The following is a 27,014-nucleotide window of genomic DNA, read 5'->3' as shown; positions in this document are numbered from 1 at the left end:
TCATTTTGTCAGTGTTTATCGGTATTTCCATTCAAACACACACTTCGTAGTTGTTTTAGAAGGGTTGGTTTATATCTTGTGTGTGTGTGTGCGTGCGTGTGTGTGTGTGTGTGTGTGTGTTTGTGTGTGTGTGTCCCCTCTTTAAACTTGATAATGGTCTTGTGTCATAGCAGGGAGATGAAGCCTTGTAGCCGGAGATTAATTAAAGTTGATTGTAGATAATAATTAGGAATTCATTCTGCATACCGATGAGCTGTCATTAATTTTCACCACGACTCAGTCCCCTCTGCTCTGAGACACTTCTGCGTGTGTGGTTAGAAACGGTTCTTTTTTTACCCAGGTGACGGTATCTCCCCTCGCACTATTTCATTATAATAATGAGTTTTTGTCAGGTGGGAACTTTGCTAGAATCCTGACCTCGTGTTTCAAAATACAAAACTATAGCAGATAATGGTTGAAGTGAGTGACAGATGATTATTAATATCCTCCACAGCTACTGGTAGATATTATTAGAGACCTTAAAGCAGCATTAAATCACTACCTATAATCAGGCGTGATTTTGCTGTATGGATCCGTAAGTAGGGATGGGCTGTATAGATATATTGATGTAGGACTCTAGTTTACTTCAGAACACTTAGAGACATTTGATTTGAAAATGAGATATTGAGTTTAAACCTTTACATAGACATAAAAAGTTAAAGTAAGGATGTGTAATCAAAAGATAAAATAAATATATTTATATGAACGTAAGGAGTTAAAGTCACATTTCCCAGTTTGACTGATTCATTCAGACCATAAAGCATCACAGCTCATTTCCCCAGTGAACTACAGATATGAAAGGGTGGCAGCACCAGGGGTCGCGTTAACCGAATATTTTCCGGATTTTTTTTTAACAATGACGGAAAGATCTGAAAGCCGTCCGTCATTTTGACAGATTAGAACAAACGCAGAAAAGCGCCAAAGTTTCCCCGCTGCAGGGCTCCGGTATTAAGCCGTGTCATGCATGCCAAAAGGAAATGATATTGTTTCCAAACCTAACTTTGCCGAACAGATCAAGTATTTGCTTTACGCTGTGCGCGTTCCCGCGAGGTGCTGTGTGCATGCATAACACGGCGCTAACAGGTCATGAGCGAGCGTCGTCCCACCCCCGTTGACAGCTCACGAGCGTGCTCTCTCTCTCCCCCCCGGCAGAGTTGTCTACAGGTCGACAGGTAATAATGGATTTTGAGGAACATTTTGCGATCCTGTCCGTCAAAATGGGCAGCAAAAAATTCTAGCGCAACCTCTGGGCAGCACTGTAGAAAGAGAGCGTCCTCTTGAGACAAACAGCAGCAGTGGTCATTTGTAAAAATGCCAGAAACAACTCATGTCTATCTGGCAAAAACCTCCTGTGGCAGAGAGAATTATAACTGTTGTCAGGCCGGTAGTGTGACGTTGTCATAGCACCACAAGCTAATCCCCTTAGGGAGGACATGTGCTGTGTTTTGGGTCCACAAAGACAGTGACTTGGAAATAGGAGACCATTGTTTTAATCCTATTTCTTAGAGACTATAATCAGTTTTGTCTGATGGTGAAACAGAAGCTTTGGTTGATAACTCATCTTTTTAGCATCAAGTAACATGACAGAATTGCATTAAACAAGGCCTTTTTGTGACTTAGGTCAAGTAAACTCTCTATTGTCTAACGTCATCATATTACACAACGTTACCCTATTGGAGTAAGGCTGTCCAACGACGTTGACATTGTGATGTCTCATCCTCTAACCTTTCCGTTGTGCCGTTAGTGAAAGTGAAAATTGAAGTAAAGAAACAGGCTTATCCATGTGCTCTCAAATGGAGCTTGGTACAAGTTGAAAGAGAGAAGGAAAGAAAAGAAGAAGCCCTTTGAGCAGAACCTTGGAGTCTCTAATGCTTCCTTGCTTTGGATTCGGTGTTGCAGCAGAAGGATTGTGGGTAAGCCATAGTAACTGACGGATGTCCCGTCCAGGAGCTGAGCTAGAACTGAGCTAAACTAAGCCTCTGAGCCACCTCTGTGTGAACGAGGCTTTCTTCCCGAAATCTTCCACTGCACGCCAGCTAGAGTTCACCGGGAATTCCCTCACCTCTCCACTTATCATTCATCCCGCACTGCAGGCTAAGCAAAATCAAACAGTGTGAAAAGGCTTTCATTGCAAAATGTTAACAGTGGCAGCCTCATATCCTCTCATGCTCGTCATCCCTCACTCTCCCATTTCCCCCCCGCTCAATAAATACTGAGTAATGTTACGGACAAGCTTTTGAATCGACTCTTTTTCTCCATGGCATTTACGCCACTTACGCTAGAACACGTGATAGATGGTAATTGGATAACTCGTTTATGGATATGGGTCCCCTCTGCGTTTGTTGATACATGTGTGTTTTATTTATCTTTTTATTTATTCTGGACTACAGAGGAGGCTTAGGGCCGCATGTGAATTCTCTTTTTAACATTTGACCTCAGTGATTTTTTTTAGTTCTGTGAAAAAAGTTCAAATTCTGATTTAAATATCGGAATTTTGACTTTATAGTCAGGATACTTTCTTTCTCCGAATTCTGACTTTTTTCTCAGAATTCTGACATCAAAATCAGACTCCTGGCTTTAATCTTAGAATTCACTTATGGTCTTTTATAACTAGAACTTTCTCAATCTAAACTTCCATTGCTCATTATTTCTCTGTCTCTCCCCCCCCCCACCCCAGGCCCTGCAGGTGGCTCTGGCTGAACACCAGGGGGAGGTGGACTACCTGACCTCCACCGTGGAGCAGGTGTTCCAGAAAGCACCATCAGACATCAGCCAAAAGTAAGACATGGAAAATATAGTGCTGTGTAATCTATTGAAGGAAAGGATTACACAAAATAGATTGGGTGCAGATTCCAGTTGTGATTTACTAGAAAAGTCAGTAAATCTGTGTCTGAAACGACCGCTACTGTAATGTTTAGTTGAATGAAATCAAAATGGTCTTAACCCCTGTCGAGTGTATCAGATGTGTTTTTTATTTGCACCTCTCCTTATTGATCTATTTATCTGTCTGCTTAGGCTCTGTGCAGGCATAAAAGCAAAGTCGATGCCCAATAAAAATGGTCTGAATATAAAAAAATAAAGTTGTGTAGAACTTGTAAAGCTTAGGTAAACATATATTCCATGTCACAAGCCAATTGTGAGTTTCTGTGATTTCCTGCAGGTATCGCATCGAGATGGACGGCATCATGGCGCGGTGGAAACGACTCGGCACGACGCTGACCGACAACGCCCAGAAACTCCAGGAGCTCATGGCCAAACTGTTGCAGTTTGAGGTGAGATTTATAACGGGGATCGCTATATGTTGCTTAGAAGTCTAGCTTACTAAGGTGAGATATCTTTAATCTCAATACTCGTTCTTGTCTCGCCAACAGAATGACGTTAAGACTCTTAAGAAGTGGATGGCAGATGTGGACGTGTTCCTGAACGAGGAATGGCCAGCCCTGGGAGACTCTGAAGCTCTGGAGAAACAGCTGGAGCAGTGCACGGTGAGGAAAGCATCCAGACCTTACTTCAAAGTCTTATTTCAACAGTTTCCCTTTCCTGTCATCAGCTGCGCAAAGCCTGAGGTCCAAGCTGGGCAAGCCTAACTTTAAAGGACAACGAATGACAAGGAAATATGGCAATGTTCTGAATATTTTGCATTCTGATTGGCTAGGCTTTGGTGAATGACATCCACACCATCCAACCCAGCGTCAACGGCATCAACGAAGTGGGTCTGTACCTAAAGAAAGAGGCCGAGCCACCCTACGCTGTCCACATCCAGAAGGAACTAGACGACCTCAACGCCCAGTGGGAGAACGTCTGCAAACAGGTGCGGACCCCTCATCCAGAGGTTGTGCTTTCCTGCTTTATGTGTCCCTACACCTTTTAAATGTTTTTCTTTACCTCCGTCTAGGCCTACGCCAAGAAGTCGGCCCTGAAAGGAGGCCTCGACAAGACCATGGCTCTGAGGAAGGAGATGCAGGAGATGCAGGAGTGGATCAACCAGGCGGAGGAGGACTACCTGGAGAGAGACTTCACGTACAAGACTCCTGAAGAGCTGCGCAAGGCTGTGGAGGAGCTCAAGGTGTGTGAACCGGACAGTACACTGCTGCTCCTGTGGCAGTAGTTCCTAGAGTAAAAATCACATTTGTTTTAGTCTGAGAGTAATGATCACTATTTCTTTGCAATTCATTCATACTAAGATACAACATATGCTGTTGCACCATGGCTCATAAAGGAGGACTTCTCTGCTGAGTAAGCCTCAGAGAGGGCTGACTCTGACAGTGTTTTATTTATGTCTGTAGACCATTATATCTTTTGTGAACTGAATTAATAATATTTACAATGATTTACAGGCATAGACAGATTTTCAATCAAAAAGGCACAAAGTTGTGTAGATATCAAATCTCTTTAAATGTACATACACTGTATACAGATATACCGGTACCTATTTTTGTTATTTTTCTGCCGTCATTGTGACTATAAAGGGATTTACATAGGGTCTTTAGTCACAGTACAGACTCACTGACCTTTCTGCGCCTGCTTCTCCCTGTCCCTCTCTTCTGATCCTGGTTCATTCCTTATCGATAGCCCCCCGTCTGCCTCTCTTTTCATTGTGAAGAAGAACACTTGTTTCGCTCTTTATTTATTTCCCTCTCTCTGTATTCTTCCCTCACAGCTCTGAGTCTAACCCCCTCTCCTCTCTCTTTGTGTCCATAACTCAATTTCATATCAAATTGCATAAATTCCCCTATTCCCCGCTGCACCTTCATAACCCTAATGCGATGTATTTGTGATGTAAATGTATATCCTTTGTTAATAAACCCAAAAGCCTTGGCAGTAGTAGCCCCCTTCCATTCACCCGCTTGAAAAAAGTTGACTTGAGTCAAGTTGAAAATGAAACATTGATTTCACTCTGCTTGCTCTTGCTAATCCCTCCCTCCTCCTCTCCTCCCTCCCTCCCCTCCCCCTTTCTGCTCCGAGCTAAAGGAAACTCCATTGGTGAATCAGTCTCTTACTCTCCAAACCCCCCCCCCCCCTGCCTGGTTTGGGAAAGTGTTAGCTTCATTCATTGATTCGTTGCCTAGGTTGTTCCCTCCGTCTGTCTCTGTCCCTTTGCACTGTGGCTTTGTCAACTGCAGACACATTGATTCATTTGTTTGTGCATCCGTCCCTCCTTCCATTAAGCCTCTCTGTCTCTCTCTGCCCTTCTTCCTTCTCTTGCTCTTTCATTGACTTCTAAAAGATCCTTTTTGTAACATGCTTATCAATAAAGCGGTGCAGGAATGAGTCCTCAAACAGTATCCTGAAATCCTACGTCCTCACTGCACCGCTATGCAATTGGAATCAAGTGTTTTGAACAGACTGACAAACATCCCTTACTCGATCTTCCTCAGAGGGCCCAGGAAGAGGTCCACTCCAAGGAGCTGAAGGTCAAACTCCTGACTGACAGTGTCAACAGTTTCATCGCCAAGGCTCCCCCCACGGCCCATGATGCCTTGCGGTCTGAGTTGGACGTTTTGACAGCTAACTACCAGCGCCTGTGCAGCCGGCTGGACGGGAAATGTAAAACACTGGAGGTAAGAACTTTCTCTGTGATCATTTGGAAGTGTTTATCGAACATTCTCGCCATGCTTAGGTAAAGACAAAGTGGGAAAAGAGAAAGTGTGTGTCCATGTGTGTGTCGAGGCCAAGGCGGTAGTGTACAAAATAAATCAGTGTGTGAACGTACTCAGTGACTTAGTAATTGTAAGCTTAATCAAAGTATAAAGTACATTTTAATGAACACAAGGTGGTTAGATGTTTCACATTCAGGCTTAAAGTGATGGGGATATGAGCTCGATAAATACATGTTCTTCAGAAGAAGATATTCATTATGAAAACTGTGGAGAAGACTGTGCTCTGTGGTCTGGAGGCAGACATCTCAGAGCAGATCGATAGTGCAAGACCCCCCCCCCACGGCAAAATATCACATCTTTGGTTTTAATAATTGACTTTCTCTTGTCTTTCATACTTTTCTTATTTACTTTTAATGTTCTTATTATTTATAAATATCCTTTTTTATTTGATTTTAATCTTTGTATTGCACCTTTGACAGACTTTGTCCTGTGTGAAGAAACTTGTGCCATTTGGAACCTATTTTTCAAATGAGCTTCATTTCACAATTAGAAAGCCAACTCAATCACTTAGCCAGACAGAGGCAACTGTTGCTGATTTGCAGACTGGAACAAACTCATCAAACATGTTGATGTTGAACAGATGTTGATATGATGGCCTGCACCAACGCTGAATAAGTGAAAATGAAAAACTGGTAGTCATGGGCTTTCAAATTTACGGGGGAAGTTCTCTCTTTCACTATCCGTCTTTTCCTGCACCGTTCATCTTCCCAAATGTCAAAATGTTCATCTGTTTTCTTAAGAATCAATTCACTGCTGCATGTCCTCTGTGTGCGCCTCCCTGTGTGTTTGCAGGAGGTGTGGGCGTGCTGGTGTGAGCTGCTCTCCTACCTGGAGCAGGAGAACGCCTTCCTGGACCAGCTGGAGCAGAAGCTGGACGAGACGGAGAACCTGGAGGGAGGAGCGGAGGAGCTGCAGGAGGCGCTGGATGTCAGTATCAAGTCACTCTGAAACGCCTTTCATTTGTATATTGATGATCAAGTTAAAATAAAACAAGCATTATTATTATATCAAAAACAGGTATAAAATAAAAGAATAAAAGCAGGCTTATACCTTCAACACTTCTTAGCAACTTCAGTGTTCTGCTGTGCTGTGGTTAATCAGTGTCCCTGTCTCGGATCAGCTTAAATAGTCTCGGTGCTTACCGCTCAGCTAGGCTAACCCAGCCTTTAGAGAAGGATGACCAGTTTAAGGCCACTGTTTTCCAATCCAAACAGCCACCAGACCCTCAAGCAGGGAGCTTATCCTTGTAAGCTTTAAAGGGATTTATTTTCTTTTTTTAATTAAACAATAACCATGAGAACTCAGGTCTCCCTCAGCTACAAGCCCCTACCACCACCGTGAGAAGAACATCCGAAACCCAGTGGGCTTAAATCGAGAACACATAACAGAAACATAAACAAGATTGGTTCTGTAATGCAGGCGTTTGTATGAAATTCAAAAAGTGTTAATCCCATGGAATTTGCATTGAATCCTGTAATTAGAGGCACTGGAGCTGCCTGGCCTTCTTTGAAGAAGTAAAGTGAAAGGCTTACGTGTTAACCCTAACTTGTTAATTTGCTTAAACTGTGCTTTTGCAGAGTGCTGCAGATGTTACATCCAGGGATTTGGTGAGATTAAACAATGCAAAAAGCTTTAAGCCCCTCCACCATGATGCATTATTTCATTAAAACTCCAACAGAACAGCAAACATGCAAACTGCCTACTCAGCTGTATTTCACTTTGCTAAACTGACATCAGCAAAGATTTAGGAAGATGTGGAAAGCTGTTAAGCACCCAGGTCAAACGTACAGGGGCTAATTGACCTATTTAAGCTTTGCATGTCATCACCAAACGCTCTTATCCTGCATAATGTTTAATACGTGTCTCCTAACCTTATCCGGAGTCAGCTTCAAACAAAACAAAGTATGCAAAAAAACAGTTGAATCAAACCCATGTTTTTCAAAGTGTAACGGTCGAGTGTAATTGATGGAGGTTTTCTCTGTGTGTTTACAGAGTCTGGATGTTCTTCTGCAACACCCGGATGACAACAGGAACCAGATTCGGGAGCTGGCCCAGACGCTAATGGACGGAGGAGTTCTGGATGAACTAATACAGCAGAAACTAGACGCCTTCAACACAAGATGGGATGAGCTCATGGCGAGGGTAATTCAAATTCTTTCATACAAAAAAAACTGTTGTCTAATTATTTATCACCCCCTTACTTTGCTTTGTGTGGTCTGTCAGTGTTGGCTCTTATCGAACATGCTACAATTATTGGGTTATGTTGCTGTCTTATCCTGGAAAATCTAATTGTTGTCATTTAGGAAGCAAATATGTATTCTTAGGGGATTAACATTTTAAATGTCACATTATTTCATCTCCTTAGACCTGAAGCATGGACACACTTAGGTCGGATGGTACGCTAAAGCCTGGTTAAATCACCTCTTAGATGCAAATAGTTCAATAATATATCAGTGATGCAAATTAGTCGCTTTTCGGCGCCTCCCGCTTTTTTAACGCTGATTTGGGTGACTTGTGTAATTCGCGGAGAACCGAAGAGTTTTCGTTTTGGGGGTGGGGGGGGGTCCGTCCGTCCTTCAGTCCGACTAACGGACAACTTTTCACTTCAAAAAAGAAGAAGAAATCTAGACCGCAAAATAATTAAACAAGCGAGTGCCTGTTTTTCCTGGCCAAGGGCAGGTTCCTTGAACACAACACGAGCGTAACGTGTCTTCACGTGGTATACGTCTCGTCGGAAAGGAGTGTAGACTAGAGTGCTGACGGAGAGCACCGGAACGCCGCTCCAGCTCTTCAAATATTGCAGTACCCATAAGGAGCCGTACACACCGCAGTGTTTGCGTGGCTTTCTTTAGTTGTAAGCACAGTGGCGATCTGTTGTTATTAGCATCTGGTTAGCTAGCTATGCTAACGAATTTAAAGAGCTTTTCTACAACCAGGTGGAAGAGAGCTCTCTCCTGAGAGGCTCAAATAACCTCAGCTCAGTGAGGTTAGGCACACCTTGATATGATCATTATAATTATTAATGAGACATTAGAGTCTAAATGAAAAACAGGTATAAAATGCAATATGACAGTAACAAAAAAGTTGTTAAAAATAACAAGAATAGAGTTTAAAAGGGGAGTGATTTGTAAAATATCCCCAAAAAAAAATCTGCTTACAGTTCTGTTTCAAATGGGTGTTGAGATGTATCCATAGATCTCTTCATGTTGCTCTCAAAGTGCACCAGATTGATGCTTTTAACTTCAATATTTAAAAAAAAATCTTCCCGAGACCCCACTAGAGGAGGTTAGGTCCCCCCCACTTAAATCATGTTCACATGGATAGGATACTAAATACATTTGCACACATCTTGTGTCCATATCTTTCTGCCACAACCATGCACGTGCGTGCGTGCATGCGCGAGTCATGGCAAGATATCTGGATTAAGAGGTTGCTTTTTCTTTGCACAGCATGAAAGAAAGGCCAAATTAATGGGCTGTGATTTTTGTTTTTTTAAGCAGTTCAATAATTTGTACGGCCCTCGGAGGATGTTGTAAAAATTGAAAGGAAAAAGGTTCCCCACCCCTGCTGTAAATAATAATAAAAACCCTTGATTTATAACTTAACATCTCTGTCTCCTATTGATCAGAGTATATTATAAAGAATAGCCAGTTAATTGAAGCATTATAGCGCAGGCCTTTGTCAGATGGTATATTACGCTGTTTTTTTTCTGCTTCGAATAGTTCTCTCTTTTTTCACCATACGTGTGTTTGCATCCCTGATATATGCAAGCAGAGACATTGCAGTTTTTATGGTTATGGTATATGTTAGCATTAGCATCAGCCATCACTTCCTGTTGGGTTTTTAGTTGTTGCTTACTAAACATGAGTTGTCACATCGTTGGACTTCTGTCCTACATTTCTCTCACAGTCAGAATTTTGCTGCAGGCTGTCGTTGGTTGCTTTAAGACAAGTTTACAGTACAACGTTGGGCAAGTGTTCCGATAGATAACCAAAGAAAAAAGCCTTTGAGCACAGCATGTAAATGTGGACTGGAAATGCTGGCAACTGCAAGATAAACCAAACGTGGTCCTTTTACAAAAAATACAACTGGTTTAGTTTTTCTGACAAAGATTCAACCATGTTGTTTACGAATAGACGTCACACAGTGTAAAGGGGCCTTTAAAATCAAGCCATCAACTTTCCTTATAGAATGAGCATGACCCCCAGCTACCCGCATTTCCTTATTGAGCTGCAAAACAACAATATATATAAGTGATGAAATGGTAGCAGAGAGTTGATAGGGTTCCATTTCAAGGACAACAGACGGGGTCAACATCTGAGAACACATTTCAAGAAACTTCCATTTTTATTACAAATGATAAAACCAGCTCAACAATTCTCTTTGGAAAATGTACGTTTTATTTTCTGTCAGTATTTGGCACGTCCTCATTTGGCCTTGATGACATCATGTTCTCGAGCTGGCACGGACTCCACGAGTTTATCAAAAATCTGACGACACATGTTATCCCAGCATGAACTGACAGTGTTCCAAAGAGCCTCTTATGATGTTGCATAACGCTTGGCTTTCTCACTGTTGTCCTCAATGTTCGATGGGGGTGAGGTCAGGTGACTGTGGAGGAAAAGGCACAATACTCAGGACTTGTTCATGTTTGCTCTTCAAGTGGGTGCATTAAGGGTCATTATCCTCCGGCTCTAAAACGCTCTATCTCCGAAGAATGGAGCGCTTTTATTCTGGGTTTGATAAACTGCAGTATCATTCTCTCAACCGTCCTCTCCTCACATCCCCCACATCTGTTGCTGCCATAAATGCCATTCTTGGATTCATCAGTTTATAGGACTTTCTCCACCTCTACATGTTTGTGTGTTTCTCAGCCCACTCAAAGCGTTTCACCTCGCTTCCCCTCCTGAGAAGTCCTTCTTTTGATCGTGCTCTTGCGTTCCTTATTTGGCGAATTCTGTTCCATCTATCTCTGGACCAAGCTTGATGTATTGATCTTCTGATGCTGAGGTTATGTTTGGTCTGCCTGATCGTGCTTTGGATAAAACCGATCCAGTTCCATGCACTGCCCCTTTGGAAACCTTTAGTCCTGAGGCTGAGCTTAGAATCAAATCAATCTGAGTGTCATGGAGTACTATATGTTTAACTATCTTCAACCATTTTATTGACCAGACAATGAGTTTATATTAACAAAAAAATACATCTGAACATATTCCTTATTTTCCGCCATATTCACATTTTTCTTCCTCCAATTCTCTCACTTTACCCTTCTCTTATTCATCACACCTTTCCAATCGTTTCTCTATTCCACACAACCCTCCTCTCCTTTCTCCCTCTCCTTCCCCAGCTCCGTCTGTCTTCTCTTAATTGATTGTCTCTTCCTCCACCCCTGCACTCTCTCCTCCTCTTCGTAATCTTCCTCCTCCTCCTCTTCCCCTTTCAACGTCTTCCTTCCAGCCCTCATCAGCTGGCATCAGCGGCCGCGATACATTCTCAGCCTCTTGTGGTGATCCTCAGCGACAGATTAGACATTCTTGCACCCACACACACACACACACACACACACACACACACACACACACACACACACACACACACAGAGACACACACTCATTGCCATTGCCCGCTGGGTTGATCCTCCCTCACAATAGCACCAGATTAATGTTCTCCTTGCAGCCTGATAAGCCTCCCTTTGTTTGTCTACCCGTCAGAGACATTGTGTGTGTGTGTGTGTGTGTGTGTGTGTGTGTGTGTGTGTGTGTGTGTGTGTGTGTGTGTGTGTGTGTGTGTGTGTGTGTGTGTGTGTGTGTGTGTGTGTGTGTGTGTGTCTTTTATTTCAGACTTTTTTGTATTTTCTGGTTTGGAAGTGTCATTGTGTGTGTTATCAGAAGCCGGTGTGCTTTGTTTCGCGGCGTGTGTCAGCATGTGAGGTGAGGCGGGGGGGCTGTTTGTTTGTTTGTCGTCTATAAAGAGGGAGACAGGAAGCGGGTGTTTGAGAGTCACTCTGGAAAGACAGAGGCAGGAGCAAAAGCACACAGACCAAAATATTGCCTTAATATTTCCTCTCTTTTGACCGGAGGGAACTGTAGGAGGGATTTCTTTTTGAAATGTATTTCTTTCAAACTTGGATCGTTGTGTGGTTTCAGGAACGGTCATTTGTCATCCTACCACAAGACAGACACTAGACAAATCACCTAGAAAGAAAACTGACATGATGTTTTTTTTATTAAAACAAACACCTTAAATCACTAAAACCGTCTTTGAATGGAGCTTTCCCAAAAGATGTTTAATGAGGTGAACATATACTGATATATCTGTTAAGGCATCACAGAAATAAAGGATTTTTGAAGAAAAATACACAGTTAATGCTTATTTTTTGGATTAAGAAGTACTTTTAATTATCCCAGGGGAAGTTGGGCGTTCATGGCAGTTGTTCAATTTTAAAATGAACTTCAAAGAAAACTAAATGAAATGACATATTGATACACGCTCTGAAACCTCTCCATAAAAGCAAAATGCATGTGTTTGTAGCCATATGTACAGTGGGGCAAAAAAGTATTTATTCAGCCACCAATTGTGCAAGTTCTCCCACTTAAGAAGATGAGAGGCCTGTAATTTTCATCCTAGGTATACCTCAACTATGAGAGAGAAAATGAGAAAAGAAAATCCAGAAAATCACATTGTCTGATTTTTAAAGAATTTATTTGCAAATGAAGGTGGAAAATAAGTATTTGGTCAGTAACAAAAGTTCATCTCAATGCTTTGTTATATACCCTTTGTTGGCAATGACAGAGGTCAAACGTTTTCTGTAAGTCTTCACAAGGTTTTCACACTGTTGCTGGTATTTTGGCCCATTCCTCCATGCAGATCTCCTCTAGAACAGTGATGTTTTGGGGCTGTCGCTGGGCAACACAGACTTTCAACTCCCTCCAAAGATTTTCTATGGGGTTGAGATCTGGAGACTGGCTAGGCCACTCCAGGACCTTGAAATGCTTCTTACGAAGCCACTCCTTCGTTGCCCGGGCGGTGTGTTTGGGATCATTGTCATGCTGAAAGACCCAGCCACGTTTCATCTTCAATGCCCTTGCTGATGGAAGGAGGTTGTCACTCAAAATCTCACGATACATGGCCCCATTCATTCTTTCCTTTACACGGATCAGTCGTCCTGGTCCCTTTGCAGAAACACAGCCCCAAAGCATGATGTTTCCACCCCCATGTTTCACAGTAGGTATGGTGTTCTTTGGATGCAACTCAGCATTCTTTCTCCTCCAAACACGTCTAGTTGAGTTTTTACCAAAAAGTTATATTTTGGTTTCATCTGACCATATGACATTCTCCCAATCCTCTTCTGGATCATCTAAATGCTCTCTAGCAAACTTCAGACGGGCCTGGACATGTACTGGCTTAAGCAGGGGGACACGTCTGGCACTGCAGGATTTGAGTCCCTGGCGGCGTAGTGTGTTACTGATGGTAGCCTTTGTTACTTTGGTCCCAGCTCTCTGCAGGTCATGGACTAGGTCCCCCCGTGTGGTTCTGGGATTTTTGCTCACCGTTCTTGTGATCATTTTGACCCCACGGGGTGAGATCTTGCGTGGAGCCCCAGATCGAGGGAGATTATCAGTGGTCTTGTATGTCTTCCATTTTCTAATAATTGCTCCCACAGTTGATTTCTTTACACCAAGCTGCTTACCTATTGCAGATTCAGTCTTCCCAGCCTGGTGCAGGTCTACAATTTTGTTTCTGGTGTCCTTTGACAGCTCTTTGGTCTTGGCCATAGTGGAGTTTGGAGTGTGACTGTTTGAGGTTGTGGACAGGTGTCTTTTATACTGATAACGAGTTCAAACAGGTGCCATTAATACAGTTAACGAGTGGAGGACAGAGGAGGCTCTTAAAGAAGAAGTTACAGGTCTGTGAGAGCAAGAAATCTTGTTCGTTTGTAGGTGACCAAATACTTATTTTCCACCATAATTTGCAAATAAATTCTTTAAAAATCAGACAATGTGATTTTCTATCTTTTTAAGTGGGCGAACTTGCACAATTGGTGGCTGACTAAATACTTTTTTTCCCCACTGCATGTGTTCAGATGTATTCATATGTATAGGTCCTGATCAACTGACTGAAAGACAATGTCCCCTTAATAAAGAGTCTTCTTTTTCTTCTAAAAAGATCAAATAAAATTGGACATAAACTGAAGAAACCAAACTTGAATGTCCTATCTAGTCTTTACTAAATTGTAAAGTTGCCTCTCTAACTTAACTAAGACATTTTTGACGTTATCAAAGTAAAACATCACAGAAGTATAATTCTTATCTATTTTCCAACTTCTTTCCATCCACAGTGTTATAAATTCACGACTCAAATAGCTGACTGTCAACACTTCCCCGTCAACAGAGTGCACGTGTCCAAGAAAGTGCAGAGACAGTGGAATATAATCTCATTATATCTGTGTCCCACTTTAAAACTTATGTTGAGATAAATCCATGTTGTTATATCTCTGTCTGCTGTTCCTCAGATCAAAGAGGCGTGTTTGCCATTTTAATTTGGAGCTTTTTGTAACGGCTGAATAAACAATAAGAGGAAGTGTAGCGCGGAGCTCGCTGCTTAGCCGACGGCGTTTCCGACGCAAGGCAAACAGCGATCCTCTATCTCGCCCGTTCACAATCACTGACTGCCTTTCGGTGTGTGAGAGAAATTAGTAATAAGGGAAAGCTGAGTGTTTAATAAGAATATGTATTCATGAGCCGCCAATTGCCAGGGAAATGGAGTACATGGCCACGGGGAAGGTTGTTATCAATGTTTGTCTAAATATTTAATCTCGCGCTCATTTCGTACATTACCAGCCATGAAACGGTGACATTGGGAGCACTGTGAGTGTGAGACAAGCGTTAGTGGCTCACGGCTATATTTAGAGTCATTATCCTTGTGCATGAGCTTAGCATGCTGCTCACCTGTGACCACATACGCAGCCTCTTCCTCACAACTCACAAGCTCTTACAGGTTGTGATGCAACATGTCCGTAGGAAAGTTAATCTCGTAGGCAGACACGAGGTGGAGAGCAGAAGAGCAACAGTAGTTGCCGAGGGTCCTACTTCTCAGGCATCCGAAGATCGTTGGTTATTTGGGTTGTTCGTGGCCACCTTGATGTTGTCGTCACGCTGAGGCAACATGAGAGAGAAACCCCTGCCTCCGTCCTTCTATAGGGTATATGCAGAGAGTGTGTGTGCCTGTGTGTGTTTGTTTTTAGGTACATGTGGGGTTGTGTGTTGCGAGAAACTGTTATTTAGAGGGACGAGGGATTGAATATTTCTCTTTATATACATTATATACGTTTCCCATTTGCTGTTATCTGTTTTAATGGTCCACTTCATTTGTTTTGTGACGCAGTTTTGTTTGTGTTTACCCAGGCGGGGCTCAGGAAGCAGGAGCTGGAGAAGAGTGTGCAGTGGGCCCAGGAGAATGACAAGAGTCTGAGGCAGATCCAGGACTCGCTTGCCAGCACCGACCGACACCTTACTGCGTACCTGGCTGACCACATCGACGCCCAGCAGATACCGCAGGAGGCTCAGGTAGCCATCAGTGTGTAGCTGTGTGTGCGTGTAGGGACTAAGGAGAATCGTTTTGGGCCATAGCTTCTACATAATCTCTCTATTTTTCCGTTCACTAAGACTGGCTCTGTTCATGAGCCGTTCATATCACAGGGATCCTCCCCACGGAGACCGCCATCTTTCTACAGTAGCTCAGAACGGACAAAATTAAAGTGGCTTTAGAACTAGAGAGGGCCTTTATTTCATTCATTGTGTCCTAAAAGTTTAAAAAGACCTAATTAGTTGAATTATTTTCATGCTGCCTTTTATGTAAATGAGACGTTTGTGCTCTATGGGACAAATATGTGGGAGAGCATCCTAAGATATTTCAGTTTCATGCTCCACTGAGGAACTTTTCATCAGAATGAATGACAATACTATAATTAAATGCTAGCGTTACTGATAAGACTTAATCAAACCAAACTTCCCCCCACTGGTCCCGATGTAAGCAGACCCCAACTGGACCTGCAGTAATTACACTACGCCCGGCTGAAGTCAGTTTAAATAGAAATGCTCCAAATGTAGAATAAAGATGCCAATTCATCATCAGTAAGTGCAGCTTTTAGTTGACTCATGAAACACTGTCAAGCTTTTTGCCCTGTCAGGTTTTACCTCTAAGAGTGGCAGCTGAGTGGACAGGTAGAGGAATGACAGCTGAGTGGAAATATACTCCAGAGAGTGTGTGTGTTTGTCTGTGTGTTTGTTGTGTGCGTGCATGGGAACCCGAGAGAGAGAATGGCGAATGCTCTTTTTCTCTCTGTTGTCCTTATTAAGCCCGGGGCAACTTTGGACACGGGCAAGAGCGCACACACACACACACACACACACACACACACACACACACACACACACACACACACACACACACACACACACACACACACACACACACACACACACACACACACACACACATACACATACACATACACATACACATACACATACACATACACATACACACACAAACACATAGACACACGCGGATGGGAGAATGATTGGAGTAAATTGGTGTGGATGAGCATATGTGATTACAGGGCACTTGGTATTTAAAAGCGAGAGGGGTGACAGAGGCCGTCTCTGTGTTTGAAAGGGGGGGGGTGACAGGTTGTTAATGCTTTTAAGCATCCTCTCCTATCTCCTTGATCCCTCATGCCCCCTTGTGGTTATTATTAGGAGGTACACTATCAATGCATTCCAACTTTATTGGCTTTAGTCTGACTTTCAAATCAACATTTTCAGACCCATTACATCACATTTATATATTAATTTTAGTTCAAATAAAGTTATGGTTCATTAACATAATTTGTCTTATCCTTTTTATTTTTAATTGGTCTTTTATGTGCATGTTCAACAGAAAATCCAGGCGGAGCTGAGCGGCCATGAGGCAACCCTGGAGGACATGAAGAAGAAGAACCAGGACAAAGACCCGAGGGTTATGGGACAGATAGACCTCACACAGGTACACACTCACACGTGAACATGTACACACACATACTGAGGGATTTTCTGGAAAAGTGTGTTTTGTCAGGAGATTTAAATGATTAATGAAGGTATCTAAGTTGTGCCAGCTGTGCATAACATAGCAGGAGAGGTGTAGATAAACAATCCACTGACAACATGGAGTATTCTTCTTCCTCTGCAAACTTCACCCAACACCTGCATTTCATTACTTATATTAATATATCTTTGTGTCTCTTCCTTTTCACAGAAAAGGCTGGCAGACGTGTGGACGAAGTTCCGGCTCTTCCAGAAGCCGGCCAACTTCGACACTCGTCTGACCGAGTGCGAGCGCTTGCTGGCTGGGGTGAAAAGCCAGGGGGGGGTCCTGGACATCCGCAGTGTGGAGCAGGACGTGGTGCAGTCACAGCTGGACCAGTGCATGGTGGGTCATCCAATCAGATGCGGTGAATATATGCTTTGATCCTACATTAAGCCCCTGCTGTGTGTTTGTGTCCAACAGAAGTTGTATAAGGTGCTGAGTGAAGTGAAAGGGGAGGTGGAGACGGTGATAAAAACCGGCAGGCAGATCGTGCAGAAGCAGCAGACGGAGCAGCCCAAAGATATGGACGACAGGGTGACCGCCCTGAAGCTACTCTACAACCAGCTGGGCTCTCAGGTAACAACACACACAGGTAGTTAGGCTCACATGATCATACAGGTCAGATTTAAACATGATTTATGTGTGTAGGTGACGGAGAGTAAGCTGGAGCTGGAGAAGAGTCTGAAGTTGTCCAGGAAGCTGCGTAAGGAGCTCAACGGGCTGACGGAGTGGCTCGCTGCCACCGATGCTGAGCTGACCCGGCGCTCCGCTGTGGACGGCATGCCCAGCAACCTGGAGGCGGAGGTGGAGTGGGCACAGGTATACACAACATAAGGTCAAAAAGAAACTTGCTAAAAACAGAAACAATGACCTGGAGCTTTCAATAGGTAATGGCATTCTGTCTCTCAACTCTCTTCTCTTTTAAATCCTGTCAGTCGATCCACGAGGAGACGGAGAGGCGCCAGCCGCAGCTGCAGGCCGTGGTGGACCTGGCGGAGGCCCTGAAGGCGGTGCTGCGGGGCCACGGGGGCCTGGTGGACGACAAAGTCAGCCTGCTGCGCTGCAACTGGATCGCTGTCACGTCCAGAGCAGAGGAGTGGCTCATCCTGCTGCTGGTCAGAGAACACATCTGATACATATTTATCCGTTTCATCAGCGCTAAAATTAAACCCAAACTCTAAAAATAACCCTCTAAAAGTGTCGTTGTTTGCACACTCAAGTTTCTCTCTCTCTCCTTTCTCCCTCAGGACTACCAGAGGCAGATGCAGAAGTTAGATGGAGAGATAAAGGAAGTGAACGGATGGATCGACGGAGCGGAGAAGAAGATGGATGAGATAGCGAGCCAGGGACCCAACGACGCTGCGCTCAAGGTTGTAATGTCTGTCTGTGCATATGTTGTGCTTATCTTGTGTGTTTATTGGTGTTTTACCTCCAGTCATTCTCCGTAGATTAGATGCCAGTGAATGGATTTTGAGAAGAAATGCAGTATTTCTTAAAAACCCAGATAATTATCCTGTTGTTAACAGCTCTTACAGAGAGAGATCAATCATTAACAAGCACTTATCTTCAATCTTTATTTATTTATTTATATAGCACTTTTAAAACCACCTCAGTTGACCAAAGTGCTGTACAGGCAATACATACAATATCAAATAACACAATGGGAGTACAATGATAAATCAAAAATTGAAAACATGATAAAAAGCACAATAGCTAGAAATATAGAAACACATACAAATGTAAAAATGTAACTCAACTATTATTAAAAGCCAGTGCAAAGAGGTGGGTTTTTAGCTGAAATTGAAAAAGTTCAATAGACTTCTGTTAGCGCTCTCTTTGAATGTGTAAACTATTTTATGTCATATTTTTTCAAGGAATTTCCTTCCTTAGGAAAGAGCTTCTGTGGCTAACTGTGTGTGTGTTGCAGGTGTTGCGTGCGGAGCTGGATCTGACGAAGGGAAAGATGGAGGGGGTGAGGACTCTGGCCAAGGAGCTCATGTCCACCAGGGGGGAGAAGTGCCAGGTCCAAGTGAGGCCCAAAGTGGAGCAGCTCAACCACAGATTTGAGATCATCGCACAACGCATCACCAGCGGAATGGTAGGAAGAGTAAAGCACTCTGAGTACTTTCATTTTGAAATTCTAAGAGCGTCTGATAAGATTTAGTCTAGATTTTTTGTTTGTTATTTAGCTTGAAAACAGTTAAATTGAATCTTTTCATAATCCAACTATTTCCATAAATGTACTTCCAAACATACTCCCGTTAAATACACTCTCCCTAAATTGATTTCTCTAAATAGACTCGTAATCTGCGCCGACCTCTCCCAATAAATGCTCTCCCTCTAGGCCACTGATGATCTTTCTTTTGTGTGTGTGTGTGTGTGTGTGTGTGTGTGTGTGTGTGTGTGTGTGTGTGTGTGTGTGTGTGTGTGTGTGTGTGTGTGTGTGTGTGTGTGTGTGTGTGTGTGTGTGTGTGTGTGTGTGTGTGTGTGTGTGTGTGTGTGTGTGTGTGTGTGTGTGTGTGTGTGTGTGTGTGTGTCAGACGGCAGCGTCGGCTAAGGAGCTGGAGCAGTACCACAGTGAAGCTCAGATCTGGCTGGAGCTCCTGGAGGAGGAAGTGAAGCAGGGGGAGAACCTGAAGGAGGAGGACTTCCAGGAGGACAAGGTCCCTCGCACACAGATAATGATTTTTCTTTTCCTTTCGTATCGTGTGTGCAGCTCTAAACTGTGTGTGTGTGTGTGTGTGTGTGTGTGTGTGTGTGTGTGTGTGTGTGGCGCAGGACTGTGAGGAAGGTGCAGTGAAGGAGTTGCTGTTGAAAGGAGAGAATCTACAGAAGAGGGCCCCGGATCAGGACAAGAGGGAGCAGATCAGGCTGAAGCAGAACCAGCTCAACAGCAAGTACAACACCGTCAAGGTAACACACAGTGCAATACACAAGTGGAGCAGAAATACAATAAATGCTGCCCTCCTTAAAGATTTAGAGAGACTTGCTACAACAACTTTATCTTGCTATATTTTGTGTGTGTGTGTGTGTGTGTGTGTGTGTGTGTGTGTGTGTGTGTGTGTGTGTGTGTGTGTGTGTGTGTGTGTGTGTGTGTGTGTGTGTGTGTGTGTGTGTGTGTGTGTGTGTGTGTGTGTGTGTGTGTGTGTGTGTGTGTGTGTGTGTGTGTGTGTGTGTGTGTGTGTGTGTAGGACCTGCGTTTTCAGAGGAACAGGAAGGCGTTGGCCATCGCTCCCCAGTGGTACCAGTACAGGAGGAAGTCACATGACCTGCTGGCCTGGCTGGACGACATTCAACGCAGCGTGGACCAACTGCCCGACCCCCCCGAGGGAGAGAGGGTCAAGGTGATAACACACACACATTGTGCATACGTACATGGATAATAATATCTTTCTGCTATGTTAAGAAATAACCATAAAGCTTGAAATCCATTCTATTGTTTATCTCTCTCCTCCTCTTCATCCAGCTCTTCATCTCACGCTGTCTGTGTCTTTAATCTTTTCTCAAATCCTTATTCTCTTTGTTTCTCACTTCTCCTCTTCCCCTGCTTTTCGACAAATGCCTCGTTGCTTTTATTCCCTTATGAAGACCATTTTCTGAATAATTGTTCCAGGACATCTTCCTTGTTTCTATTTAAAGAAAGTAATTGCTGATCAATTCCCTCCACCCAGAAAAACGACTGTTTTTGTCTGGCTTTTTTCTGTGGTAGACCGAGCGCTGGAAGGAGGCTAATTACACAGTTATTTGTGAAACAGTGGAATCGTTATTTGTTTTTTATTATAGCTTATAACAGCTGAGGTTCAAAATAACTCGCAAAGTGAGTACATCATAATTATAATATTTTAATGTACTGTTATGTTTATATTTATATGTTTTCTGATACATTTATTTAAATATTTATTCCGTCACAAAAAAAAATGTTTTTCTGTTAAACAACCAAAAAACCCAGCTAATTAAATATGAAATACTGTATTTTATATAATTGATATAGTATTTACACCAGGTACAGATGTTTCATATGACAAGAGTATGACATTCTACATACTCCAATACTAAAGTGTGTTATAAACCATTTTTAAAGACATTACCAGACTTTCATTTTTGTATTCTTCAGCAATTTCACTACACAACAAATACATTGATGGGAATGCTACACACAGATGGAGCACCTTTGAGCTCCATGTCCAATGTGTTGATGTGGAAAAGGCTTGACACTGGAGCCCTGGTCCCCCCCTGTTTTTCTTCCCCCACCTTGACTTTGTGTGTGTGTGTCTTTCACTTTCAGATGGTCACTATGACATTTCGCTAAGGGGACGTCTGATTCGCTCGCCTCAGACTCACCTGTCATTGCCGCAACTGAGATTCCTCACTGTCTGTCTGTCTGTCTGTCTGTCTGCTCATCTATCTGTCTTTCTGTCTTTCCTTGCTTCTTTTCACACTTCACACTTCTGATGATTGTACTACTTCTCAAATGTAAATAAAGTATCACGGCACCTAATGACAGCACCACCTTCTTATTTGATATGGATTGTTGAAGTGGAGATACATACAGTATAGTATCAATATGAACCACTTGTGTATGTTTGACACTTACAAACATGATATGTCTTTTATCAATGTGTTGTGTCTTTGTTGGAGTGTGTGAGTGTTTTATCATTTTTATAATATATTTATCGACCGTGTGTGAATGTGTACTATTCCACATCCACATGCCTCTCTGTGCTCACCCCCCCCCCCCCCCCCCCCAAGCTTATCCAATAGCGAGTGACCCCACGGTTGATCTCATCCAATAGGAAATTGGCTCAGAGTTCGACAAGAAGAAGGAGGAGCTTAACGAGGTGCAGGGCTTAGCCAATCAGCTGTCAGAAGCTGGAGCCGCCAATCTAGTGGAGCCCCGCCAACTCCAGCTCAACACGCGCTGGGTTGAGGTGGAGGGCAAGTTCTTACCCTTCAAAAGACAATGTGTGAGTTTCAGTAGGCACGACTTCTATATCTACAGTACTAATACTCTACTACTTATTCCAGCTCCAAATACAACTATCTAAGTTCTGACCTGGGATCAAGGACTCATTCCTGCACCACCTTATAACGCTAATTCCCACCGGTGCTATTTAGAAACAAAGTTATGCAACAAGTTTTGCCAGATAGCACCAAAGTTAACTTATAAGCTAACTATTGGCATGAAAGCTAATAAGCATATTTTGCTAAATGTAGGTAAGACATTTATCTAAATCTATTACAATAAATCAAGCTACATAATTTCAGTAGTGCCCCTAAAAGGTCAAATAAAAAAAGTCTGAGTTGCTTTTTTTGTTTTTATTTGCTGCATTTTCATTATTTTCTGTGTACATGTGAAGCACGCTCACATGTCTGAATCTCATTGGTTGCTCTGTCTTGCTCTGTGTCACCGCATGCCAACCAATCACATTACACCCTGGCAGTTCCCTGATCTGCCCATCACTGAAGATGTATGTATCCTGTCAACCAATCACATCAGTTGAATCAGCTGCATACACCATATGGTATACACTTGGACCAATGCACATCTGCACTGTCAGATCTCAGACTCTCAGTTATGCATTTATTCAGGCGCACTGAGAGGAATCATAAGCACATATTAAGAGTCAACGAGAGACCACACTCAGAACACAGTCAGTGTAAGGCCTCTGAGCGGCTCCACTCAAGCTGTTTTGGCACTTTGGTGCATTGCTTTAGGACTCTTGAGCAGTAATTGGTGCACTTACTTTCCATATACTCCAAGCTGGGTACGCGCTAATAATAGGCATCAAAACTTATGTAACACAAAGTGTCCTTGAGCAAATCACTCAATCCCTGCCAACTCCAGGGGTGTTGTCGAGCTGACCTTGTGTGGATGGACATGCGGAGAGACAACAGCCATCATATCAGATTGACATAAGACTTTTAAGAAGAATCCATTTATTCCTTTGTATAAGTAATGTTACAATATGAATTCATGATATCTTAAAGGAAAGGAATAAGAATAGAGGGCCCATTGTAACCTTACATTTGGATAATACAAACACTTCAATGTTAGTAACATGTTCCTCCTGAATTTTTATATTTTTGAGCTGTAACTGCTGCAGTGTTGCCACCTATTACCATGTTTTTTTAGTTTGTTATAAAGACAAAAACAGTTTCGATGTGTATTCAGTCCAAGTGGAATAGAACAAGAAAGGGAAGAGTAAACCAGATCATCAGAGAGGGAGGCATTTTGAGTTTTTTCAAACCCAGTCTGCAGTCACTAAAGACACACATTCAAGCATTTAATTAATATACCAATATATGTGTCTGGAGCCGTGGCAACATCAGATAATGCCAACATATGCTCATCAACTCTGGTTTAGCTTAAAGATGCTGGAAGGAGCTTTCTGGTGCAACTGAGAAATGTCTGACTCACTTACCTGGGAAGTAAATCTAGTTCAAACACAATTCTCACATATACCCATGTGTACAATGAAACAATGAACAAAGTAATACTTAGCCCCGTCAGAGTTATGTTATTGGTGCAATATTTTTGATTTTACCATTCAAACTGTGTATGGTGTGCAGCAGGGATACTGGGACTCTTAAAACTCTGGCCATATTTCCCTTCATAACAAACATACATGTGTCAGATGTCGGATTAAACTTTCTTCAATTAAGTAAAAATGGGGAAAAAAACTTAAGACTGCATTTTTTCCTGAACTAAAACTGATGAAATACTGGATGATGTCATCTGATGTCAAGCATGTGTTGTAAAATACGGTATGGAGTTAGAAAGTGGGTATTCACAAGGATGCATGGAGAAACAGTGAAGTGGCATTATGGGAAATGTAAGGCTTATGGTGTCTGACCCCCAGCTTTCCACCCGTTATAGACGTTATTACTGTCACACCAGGCAAACACCGAGCCGACTCATTAAGGCCAGCAGCGATCATTAACGTTCTGCGAGGCTGCTAATAATGCTAATCTGTTTTTTTATTTTGGGTTAATTAAAAAATGTAATTTAAATGCAGGAGCTCCAATGAAAGGAGCATAACACTGAGGTGAAAAGAACAGAGCCGAGTGTTAATACCCAGAATCCCTCTGCACACATTGCCATGTTGAGTTTCTGTTGAGATGAGTATTGTGCATCATGGTCATAGAAGTATATCATGTACTTCATATGAGGATACACAAGTGTATTCATCATCTAATGATTAAATATATAAAATGTGAGTTGACGCAAGCTTGGATATGATCATGATATACAATAAGGTTTAATAACGTGTTCAATTCCTGCTCAAAAAGAAACGATCTAGGGCTTCATTGTTGGAATTATCATCCACAAAAATTCATTTTTATATTTAAATAAATATATGTATAATTTATTTCATTGAATATTTAAGTTTTCTATAAAACTGATTCAAACCTTGTCAAGACTTACATGTAATTCCACCCATGATCTTGTTTAATAATGAAGTCCCAGATCAGTTTCTATTGAACATCTGATATGTCCCCCCTTAGAGCTAGCTTTGATATGTTGCCTGTTAGAGAAGCATGATACAAAACATATTTTCTTATATAAAGACGTAACATGTTCCTTCTTTCTAAACTACCTCTCATCTTTGTGTGTTTGTGAATACATGCTCTTCAGGAGTACCTGATCGAGCTGCAGGCGTTGCTGCGCTCAGTGTCGGAGACGGACTTCAAGCTGAACTCTCCGGAGTACTGGCCAGCAGCGTATTATAACCTGCCACAGCAGGACCTCTGTCTGAAGGTCAGTACTCCTGCACACAAAACAGTTCTCAGCAAATATCAAAGACATTCAAACAGAGAGTACATGCAGTCTGATAGATAGAGGGTACTGGACTTTGAGGAGAATATTGATACCGATCAAATCGTTACAATATGATGATACAGCCAGTTAGCTTGGCTTGGCATAAGGACTGGAGGCAGAGGGTAACAGTTAGCGTATTCATCTAAAGATAACTTCATCCATCTCCCACACAGGAGGTGAAGGCGAGCATTGAAGAGCTGCGGGGCCCAGTGGAGGGAGCCTTGGCCCGCAAAGAGGAGATGGTGTCGGGGGCCCGGCCCCTGGAGGGTCAGAGGATCCAGGAGACCGCCTCCCTTCTCAACACTAACTGGGACAAACTGAACAAGCTCCACCAGGACAGACTCAAGTAAGGCTGTACGGTTTTTGTGGGTTGAATATGATTTGTATATATTTGAACATATTATACGACATATCAAAATAATTTTTCTGACGTTGTAGCACGACAATATTTGATTTGCCCTTTAAAGACAAATATTCCTCCTCTGCTTTCAACGTAATTGCCAATTACTGTTTTAACACTTGACAGAAGTAGGTAGGGGGTGGAGGGATCAATCCATTTTATTTGTCACATGTTATCATATAAGCTTCAACAGTCCCTTTTTGCCTTTTCAACGCTCTTCTTACACTGCCTTCTGCTTTATAATTGTCCAGTTTCCTAGTTGTAGGCAGCAGTGTGTGTGGGAAATAATTACATGGATATTGATTCATCTTGTCCACATATTTTAATGACAATCTGTTTTGTGTGCGCACATCAAGGCGTTGGCAGGATTGCAACATCAAGTGGCAGAAGTTTGTGTCGGATCAGAAGGCGATGGAGGAGTGGCTGAACAACGCTGAGAGCTCTTTGAGACTGGCCGAGAGCGAGCCAGCAGCACACAAGCAGCACCTCAGGGTAACACACACACACACACACACACACACACACACACACACACACACACACACACACACACACACACACACACACACACACACACACACACACACACACACACACACACACACACACACACACACACACACACAGCACACACACACACACACAATTATAAAGACAGGCTTGTACACACATCACTGATTGTACCCAGAAAGCTGCTGAGTGTATTCCAGCTGTGCCTGAGTCATATTTCATCTCCAGTGTCCACCAACACTGCTGAAATGCCCTTGAGCAAGGCACAGAACTGCTTCCCTTTCTGTTTCTTAGTTTTCTGCACACACTGATTACATAAAAAGACAAATTATCCTTCACAGTGGGATGAAGTAGCACACGAGAACAAGATGTGACATCTCATGGCCTAACACGCAATATTAGGACATGCTGATATCAAAATGTGTCATCATGATTCATTTATGGTCCATTAGCACCTGGTAGAATAATTACTTAAAGTAGATAACGACAATAATTCCAGCCTTTATCTCTTATGTTAGAGTAGTTTCATTTACTCTTGATATGCAAAACAAATGAGTAAATGTACACAGACCATGTTAATATTTATTTACTGTGTGTCCTTTTAATAATTTAGATAATTAATTAATTAAGTTTGATTATAATACAATAAAACAAAATGTCTGTCTTGTGAATAACACACACACACACACACACACACACATACACACACACACACACACACACACACACACACACACACACACACACACACACACACACACACACACACACACACACACACACACACACACACACACACACACACACACACAGGAGAGTGCAGTGAGTCTCGACAAAGACATAACATTTTCCTTTTCAGACTTATGCAACACTATTATGTTTCTCCGATCTGACATTTCGTTGAAGTATTATGAGAAGTAATTGGACACAAACAGTAGTTTAACATCACCATGAGTGGTTTTCACAGAGGGAAATGCACACGTTTTTTTAAAGATGTGTCTCTGAGTTTCAGTAGCTGTGGTTAAACTGATGCATTCCACCTTGCATATTAAGTATGGTTACGTGTATGTGCATAAGTGTTTGTTTGCATCATCAGACATGCCCAGTCCACTTTAGGCTGCTGTGATCAGCTCTCAATGTCCACCTGCACAGACGAGGATGCACCGTCCAAGTGCCACTCAAGTGCCAACATATGTGTGTGTGTGTGAGTTTGTGTGTGTGTGTGTGTGTGTGTGTGTGTGTGTGTGTGTGTGTGTGTGAGAGACAGAGAACCATCTGCTACCTCAACGCGCAAGCTGCCACCTGAACCGCACCCAATCCTGATTCTCTACACACACACTCAGATATATTGAATGAAGTACTGTTGATACCCTTGTGAAGAGGGATGTATTCAGGTTCATTATCTAGGAACTACAACCCTGAATGGTTGCAGAAAAAAGATCCCATTACTCGAAGCATT

General features: G+C 42.6%; 1 protein-coding gene across 12 annotated transcripts in view; it reads left to right on the top strand.

Annotated features, from left to right (window-relative positions):
* Window positions 1-27,014, top strand: part of dmd (dystrophin) — a 179,903-nt gene that overhangs the window by 112,648 nt on the left and 40,241 nt on the right. For all 12 annotated transcript variants that reach the window (XM_079672703.1, XM_079672706.1, XM_079672702.1 and 9 more), the window contains 23 exons: window positions 2,717-2,817; window positions 3,200-3,311; window positions 3,411-3,524; window positions 3,695-3,850; window positions 3,935-4,105; window positions 5,418-5,600; window positions 6,492-6,626; window positions 7,692-7,841; window positions 15,104-15,265; window positions 16,641-16,745; window positions 16,995-17,168; window positions 17,247-17,402; window positions 17,475-17,645; window positions 17,762-17,941; window positions 18,074-18,196; window positions 18,754-18,924; window positions 19,367-19,489; window positions 19,605-19,739; window positions 20,018-20,170; window positions 21,620-21,790; window positions 24,463-24,585; window positions 24,819-24,991; window positions 25,402-25,537. In XM_079672703.1, coding sequence (XP_079528829.1) covers window positions 2,717-2,817; window positions 3,200-3,311; window positions 3,411-3,524; window positions 3,695-3,850; window positions 3,935-4,105; window positions 5,418-5,600; window positions 6,492-6,626; window positions 7,692-7,841; window positions 15,104-15,265; window positions 16,641-16,745; window positions 16,995-17,168; window positions 17,247-17,402; window positions 17,475-17,645; window positions 17,762-17,941; window positions 18,074-18,196; window positions 18,754-18,924; window positions 19,367-19,489; window positions 19,605-19,739; window positions 20,018-20,170; window positions 21,620-21,790; window positions 24,463-24,585; window positions 24,819-24,991; window positions 25,402-25,537 — 3,378 coding nt within the window. The remainder of the gene's footprint in view (window positions 1-2,716; window positions 2,818-3,199; window positions 3,312-3,410; window positions 3,525-3,694; window positions 3,851-3,934; window positions 4,106-5,417; window positions 5,601-6,491; window positions 6,627-7,691; window positions 7,842-15,103; window positions 15,266-16,640; window positions 16,746-16,994; window positions 17,169-17,246; window positions 17,403-17,474; window positions 17,646-17,761; window positions 17,942-18,073; window positions 18,197-18,753; window positions 18,925-19,366; window positions 19,490-19,604; window positions 19,740-20,017; window positions 20,171-21,619; window positions 21,791-24,462; window positions 24,586-24,818; window positions 24,992-25,401; window positions 25,538-27,014) is intronic.

Source organism: Notothenia rossii, assembly GCF_949606895.1.
Source record: "Notothenia rossii genome assembly, chromosome: 3".
Lineage (NCBI taxonomy): Eukaryota > Metazoa > Chordata > Actinopteri > Perciformes > Nototheniidae > Notothenia > Notothenia rossii.
This window is presented reverse-complemented; position numbering and strand designations above follow the sequence as displayed.